The 7,718-nt window shown below is 43.5% G+C and overlaps 1 protein-coding gene across 1 annotated transcript; it reads left to right on the top strand.

Annotated features, from left to right (window-relative positions):
- Nucleotides 1-2,417: 2,417 nt before the first annotated feature.
- Nucleotides 2,418-4,210, top strand: LOC133459412 (tripartite motif-containing protein 16-like). The gene is made up of 2 exons (XM_061739307.1): nt 2,418-3,423; nt 3,463-4,210. Exons 1-2 carry the CDS (start codon nt 2,492-2,494, stop codon nt 4,208-4,210), a joined length of 1,680 nt encoding a protein of 559 aa, XP_061595291.1. The 5' UTR covers nt 2,418-2,491.
- Nucleotides 4,211-7,718: the final 3,508 nt, after the last annotated feature.

Raw genomic sequence — 7,718 nt, 5'->3', positions numbered from 1 at the left:
TTCATTCATTCATTCATTCATTCATTCATTTATTCATTCATTCATTCATTCATTCATTCATTCAATTCATTCATAGGAATCTAATCAAAACGCATTTTTATGCAGAAACTAACTCAAAATATTGATTTTATTCACTAAAAAATTAGAAATGTCCGCCATATTTTTTGGTGTCAGGGCCAGAATCTTGAAAGTCACGTGACTTGGACGCAAAACGAATAGGCAGAAAAATGTAACAGTTATACAATTCAAGGGCTATTATTGTGACCCCTCTATGTTTTTGCACTTCGGACCAACGTAGGCAGGGTACTTTTTTATGTGAGCCTGGGTTGGGATCAGAACTGTACCGAGCTGATAACATCAAGGGAAATGGCTGAGCAGCAGAGCTGGGACAAAGTCCACTGATAAAAACATGCACAGACACACACAATGGTAAATTATAGAGTCACCGTCACCAATAACTCTTTTATTCACATTTGTATTCAAACAACCAAGAACAGCTTTGTGTCCAAGTTAAACATGTATCCATGTCATTGTTGAGAAACTGGCGTTAAATCGACCTGGAAACCTGGAACGTGACACTGATAGTAGTTTGAAACATTTTCCTGTTCTGAAAGAGGTCAAGTGTCTTTTATCTCAGACATTGTGTCCGCCACAATACTTTATTAAACGTCCTGTAACTGACTGATGTATTCAAAGTGATTCAATATAAGTTGTAAATGTACCTGTGTACAGTTTATTTTAATATTTACCGTTTTAAAGTACAACATATTAAACCGTTTACTTCCACGTGCACGTCGGGGCACTCGTCACGTGATCAGGATCTCCGCTCGTCACTCTATGACGAAGAGGGGACGCCCAGGGAATTCCCTGTGGTTGACGAAATGGGAGAATGGTTAAAACAATGAATTTAAATATCGCCTGTTTCCACTCCCTGGTTCAAAAGCAATTAAAAATTATATTTTGTGGCTGGACGACGCTCTGGTTAAGGTTTAGTTAGGTTAATGCACCGGAAACGGTTTACAACGGATCCCAATTGACTTCGCATAGTACAATATCCGTGGTGCTCACACGGTATTTACCACTTTCCGTGCTGGTGCCACGGAAAATAGTGGTGAGAGGTCGTGGGCATTTCACGGATTTTTGTGAGATCAGGTTGAAAACGTTGAAGCTTCGCATTAAGCCTGAATTATGGTTCCGCGTTAAATCGACGCGTAGCCTACGCCGTAGGCTCTGCGTTGGTGTAACGCTGAACCATAAATCAGGCTTTATTCTGGCGAGATATGAAAAAACTTCACAACAACCAACAAGCGAGTGATTATGTACATTCACTGAGTGAATATTATGAAAATAAAATGTATATTTATCGCTAGAAATGTAATCAAAACACATTTTTATGCAGAAACTAACTCGAAATATTGATTTTATTCAATTAAAAAGTAGAAATGTTTGCCATGTTTTTTGGTGTCACAGCCAGAATCTTGAAAGTCACGTGACTTGGACGCAAAACGAATAGGCAGAAAAATGTAACAGTTATACAATTCAAGGGCTAATATTGTAACCCCTCTATGTTTTTGCACCTTGGACCAACGTAGGCAGGGTACGTTTTTATCATCTTATCCTGCTGAACTCTAAGCATCATAAACTGGCATATCCAGTCTGAGCAGGTTTCCTGGTTCCCTCCCCTGCAGATCTGCAGCTATAAGACGGATCTGAACAACAGTTGAACACTGATAGCTGACAGCCTTCGTTCTCTGAGGTTTGAGCTCGGACTCCTTCCTTCACTATTGTTCTGTAACCCCCGGCAACAGGCTGTAAGTATGGAATAACAGCTACTTTGAGACTGATTTTGCTGTTTAGTTATGATTTCCTGATAAAGTCAGGTGGTGCCAAGTTCTGATTCATTAATTTTGATAATTCATCTTCTTTATTAATTATTAATAACTATCATTAGACAATTATTGATAACGCTCTAATAACTGAACCAGCACTCCCGTTGTGGCACAACGTGATCCAGGTCCTGATCCAGGTTTCTTCCCTTTTAAAGGGGAGTTTTTACCTGCCGTTGTTTATGTAATAATTATCAACAAGTTGGATTTATTCACGTAAGAACATTAGACACGTTAACCTATCTATGTTATCGTTGTTGAGAAACCGCTACTAGAAACAGTCTGGAAACCTGGAACATGACAGTAGTTTTTAAAGTTTTCTGATCTAAAAAAGGGTTAAATGTTTCTCAGAGAACTTCTCTTGCTGAAATCTGAGTCCGATGAATCTCCTTCTTCTTCCTGCTCAGACCAGCTGATCCAGTCCGACCAGTGTTTGCTGGTTCCCTCCCCTGCAGATCTGCAGCTATAAGACGGGTCTGAACAACAACAGTTGAACACAGAGCTGACAGCTTTCGTTCTCTCACACCTGATTTGTAGATCAGAGCTCAGACGAGTTTCACCTTGAGGAATTAAAACTGTCTCAGTCTCAGTTATCGAGAGGAGAAATGGCGCAGAAAGGAGATCAGCTGGACCAGGAAACCTTTTCTTGTTCCATCTGTTTGGAGGTTTTAAAGGATCCGGTGACTATTCCCTGTGGACACAGTTACTGTATGAACTGTATTAAAACCTACTGGGATGAAGGAGAGAAGAAACTCTCCAGCTGTCCTCAGTGTAGAGAGACATTTATACCGAGACCTGCGCTGGTGAAAAACACCATGTTTGCTGCTTTAGTGGAGCAGCTGAAGAAGACTGGACTCCAAGCTGCTCCTGCTGATCACTGCTATGCTGGACCTGAAGACGTGGCCTGTGATGTCTGCTCTGGGAGGAAACTGAAAGCTGTCAAGTCCTGTTTGGTCTGTCTGGCCTCTTACTGCCAGAAACACCTTCAACCTCACCGTGATTCATCTACATTCAAGACACACAAGCTGGTGGATCCCTCCGAGAACCTGCAGGACAACATCTGCCCCCGTCACGGTGAGGTGAGGAAGATGTTCTGTCGTACTGATCAGAAGTGCATCTGTTATCTCTGCTCCTTGGAGGAACATAAAGGCCACGACACGGTCTCAGCTGCAGCAGAAAGGACGGAGAGGCAGAGAGAGATGGAGGTGATACGACAACAAATCCAGCAGGATATCCAGGACAGAGAGAAAGATGTGAAGCTGCTTCAGCAGGAGGTGGAGGCCATCAATCAGTCTGCTGATGAAACAGTGGAGGACAGTGAGGAGATGTTCACTGAGCTGATCTCTCTCCTCCAGAAGAGGAGCTCTGAGGTGAAGCAGCAGGTCAGATCCCAGCAGGAAACTGAAGTGAGGAGAGTCAGAGAGCTGGAGGAGAAGCTGCAGCAGGAGATCAGTGACCTGAAGAGGAGAGACGCTGAGATGAAGCAGCTCTCAGACACCGAGGACCACAACCAGTTCCTCCACAGCTGCCAATCACTGCCACCACTCAGTGAGTCCACATACTCCTCCAGCATCAGCATCCGTCCTCTCACACACTCCTCCAGCATCAGCATCCGTCCTCTCAGGTACTTTCAGGACGTGGCAGCAGCTGTGTCAGAGGTCAGAGGTCTACTACAAGATATCCTGAGAGACACATGGACAAACGTCTCACTGGCCGTCGCTGAAGTGGATGTTTTACTGTCAGAACCAGAACCAGAACCAGAACCAGAACCGGAACCAACGCTCAGAGCTGGATTCTTGAAGTATTCATGTGAAATCACTCTGGATCCAAACACAGTAAACACATATCTGTTACTGTCAGAGCAGAACAGAAAGGTGACTTGGATGGACCAACGTCAGTCTTATTCTGATCATCCAGACAGATTCATTTATCGTCCTCAGGTCCTGAGTAGAGAGAGTCTGACTGGACGTCGTTACTGGGAGGTGGAGACAGCAGGTGGAGGTTATGTAGCAGTTTCATACAAGAATATCAGCAGATCAGGGGAGGAAAGTGGATTTGGATTTAATGATGAATCTTGGTCACTAGGTTTTTACTCAGGCAGTTATGATTTCAGGTACAACAACATCCAAACCTCCGTCTCAGGTCCTCTGAGCTCCAGAATAGGAGTTTACCTGGATCACAGAGCAGGAGTTCTGTCCTTCTACGGCGTCTCTGGAACCATGACCCTCCTCCACAGAGTCCAGACCTCCTTCACTCAGCCGCTCCACGCTGGAGTCGGGTTTTACAAGCCTGGAGACTCAGCTGAGTTCTGTAAACTCAAATAAGATAAACGAGTTTCCTCTTCAGGTTTCTATTGATTTTCTTTTCTTCTCAGAGACGATGGTCTCAAACTCTGACGGATGGAGGGACGTTTTTGTTCTATAAGTTGATGTTTTGTTATTTCCTCTTTTGGAGGTGAAAGTCATTCTTTTGTAGTTTCACCTGGGATTTATTAATAATATTAACATTTTCTATTTCATTATAAAAACATAGAAATAAGCCTGTGTTGTAATTGATGTTAACTGTTAGTTTGCATGTGTTTCTATGTTGTATTTCTCTTTTCTTCCTCTTCATGGACTCCAACAGACGAGCCACCAGACCTTCTTCATCTCTGATATCACGTCTGCATTCTTCATTAGCAAACCAAAGGTTCCTGTTATCTAAAGATAAAACTATTTTCCAGCCATGAGAACAAAGTAAATGATTCCAGAGACGTTAGTGACAGCAGCAACGCAGCAGACGGTTGAGTTTAGCCTGTAGTTGGTGTGTGAGTGTTGGGGCCGGTAGTCGTCGCTGCAGCTGCAGGACCAGACTAGATCTGCACATCACATGTTGCTGATGTCCAAATCTGTTGACCATGTTTCATGTTTAACAATCTGAATATTTAGTGAGAAATAAAACATGAATCTAATATTCAAGTAAAAGTGAGGCAGTTTTCCTCCTGAAACATCCCAAAGTACAGAGTTCATGTTCACAACAGATCATATTTCTGGATTTAAATGTGTCTTTACTGATTTCACTGCTCTAGTTCTGGCCAGACTTCACTCAGAAAAGAGGCTTTAAATCTCCACAATCCTGGTTTCCTGGTAGATAAAGATGAAATAAGTGAATTAAAACAGTTGAATGTGAGTTAAATGGACCCGTCTTGGGAGCAGGAGCCGCTGCAGGAACATGTTATGCTGGGATGATGCTGCTGGACGGTACCAGAGGTTCAGCGGTCCAGCTTCACTCTGCAGGGTGGAGTCTGGGAACGTAGGAAACCTGCCAAGACGAGTCACTTTACAGTCAGCGAGATAGGAACTGAGTGCATGTTGGGACACTAGATGTAGTTAATGTTTGACTTTTAATGGGCGTGAAGCCTGAGAGCAAGGGTCAAGTAAACGTTGAGTTTCAATGTGCAGGTGAACAGAAGCAGCAATAAAAATGAATCATGATGGAGACGGAAGCTCAAAAGCTGCGTTTAAGAAATCACGTAAAGACCGGGGAGACGGGCAGGGGTCTATGCTGGAGGAACTGTGGAGAACAGCTGGCAGATCATTTTCATATATTTTGGAGCTGCCCAGCTATTCTGCCATATTGGCAAGAGATCATGCAGGCAATACAAAATATTTTTGGTGATGTAATTGATTGCTCTTTCTCCGTTATTTTTTTGGGCAACATCGCTCCCCATTTATTGGTGCGTGATAAGTACCTACTCAAAATATTGCTAGCAGCCAGCGAGAAAGCTGTAGATGGTTACAGGCTTCTCCTCCGACAGAGACAGACTGGATAGATACTGTGTCTAACATTCAAAATATGGAAAGAATGACGTTCTCACTAAATCTACGGATGGAAAAATATCTGCAATACTGGGATAAATGGATTGTGTATATGACCACAAGAGATGTCCACTGACCCACTTCTGTATGGACTGACATGTATCCCCATGATAATAGGGTGTGTATCAATGTATAGGTGACCGACTGTTGTTGTATGTTATTCTGTATGTTTTTTTGTATGATTTTTCTACAAAAATAAAGTATAAAAAAAAGAAAGCATGTAAAATATGACATTAAAAACATGTTTTGTGCAACTATGACCATGTCCATGCACACGAAGGTCTAATGTTCTCTGGATGAATCCTAACCCTAACCCTAACCCTAACCCTAACTTAACCCCAACTTAACGGGCCAATCACAGAGGATTGAAAAATATTTAAACCTGGTAAGATTCATGTCGTCTTCGATTGTTTGGCAAGGTACCAAGACACGTCCTTAAATGAACACCTGCTTACTGGGCCAGAGCTCACAAACACCTTGGTGGGAGTGCTTTGCAGATTTCGCAAGGGCCCAGTTGCGATTATGTGTGATGTGGAACGAATGTTTCATCAATTCCTTGTGAAGCCTGAAGATCAAGACTACCTGAGGTTCTTATGGTGGGAAAACGGGAATCTAGAGTCTGCACCATCAATTTTTCGGATGAAAGTCCATCTTTTTGGCACAGCCTCCTCACCTGGCTGTGCCAATTTTGGTCTTAAACATCTAGCTGCTGAAGGACAGGATCGATTTAACCAGAGCACCGTTAAATTCATCCAAAGGAATTTTTATGTAGATGATGGACTAATAAGTGTAACGTCTGATGCTGAAGCAATTCAGCTTGTCAAGGATGCTAGAGAGCTCTGCAGCACAGGCATGCTTAGACTGCACAAGTTCATTTCAAACAGCACAACGGTACTGAAATCAATACCGAAGGAAGAGTGTGCGGAAAGTGTGAAAGACCTGGATATGGCCTTAGGAGAGCCACTCATGGAAAGAGCTCTTGGCGTTCAGTGGTGTGTGTCCTCTGATGACTTCCAGTTTAGAATCACTGAACACCCACTGACCAGAAGAGGAGTGCTATCCACTGTCGCTTCCATCTACGACCCGTTGGGGTTCGTAGCACCATTCATCCTCCTCTGAAAGCTGGTCTTACAACAACTGTGTCGAGACAAAGCAGGTTGGGACGAACCACTTCCTGAGGAGCTCAGAGCACAGTGGGAATCGTGGCTACGAGATCTTCTGCACCTGTCTGAGGTGAAGATTAAAAGGTGCTACATTCCAGCAATTTTCACAGACATACGAGATTCACCATTTCTCAGACGCCAGCGTCACAGGTTACGGCGAGTGTTCGTATCTCAGAGCAATCAACACAGATGGTAAGGTCCATTGCTCGCTAGTCATGGGAAAAGCTTGTGTTGCCCCCACCAAGGTAACCACAATACCTCGGCTTGAGTTATCAGCAGCAGTAGTAGCAGCCAGGACCAGTGTTATGCTCAGAAATGAGATTGAAATTGATGGTATTCAAGAACATTTTTGGACAGACTCGAATGTCGTTCTTGGATATATTAATAACGACGCCAGGCGGTTTCATGTGTTTGTGGCGAACAGAATCCAACGAATCACGTCCACTACAGATCCCAAGCAATGGGAGTTTGTCATGTCCGAAGATAATCCTGCGGATCATGCTTCGAGAGGCCTAACAGCAGCTCAGCTTGTCGCTTCCAACTGGTTTTCTGGACCATACTTTCTTTGGGAAAAGGAACTGCCCACAAGTGCTGTGATGGTGGGAAAGATTATAGACAATGATCCAGAACTACGGAAGGTCCAAGTGCTCAATACCAAAGCAACAGAAGACAGGACGTTGCTAGACCGCTTGTCAAAGTTTTCTGAGTGGAAAAGAGCTGTCAAGGCCATCGCTCGTCTCAAGCACCTTGCTAAGCAGATCAAGGGTCTCAAACCTAAAACTAGTGACGTCACAAGCATTGAGGAAAGACAG

The sequence above is a fragment of the Cololabis saira genome, chromosome 14 (genome assembly GCF_033807715.1).
Source record: "Cololabis saira isolate AMF1-May2022 chromosome 14, fColSai1.1, whole genome shotgun sequence".
Lineage (NCBI taxonomy): Eukaryota > Metazoa > Chordata > Actinopteri > Beloniformes > Belonidae > Cololabis > Cololabis saira.
Note: the sequence above shows the minus strand (reverse complement) of the source record. Positions and strands in the feature narration are given on the sequence as shown.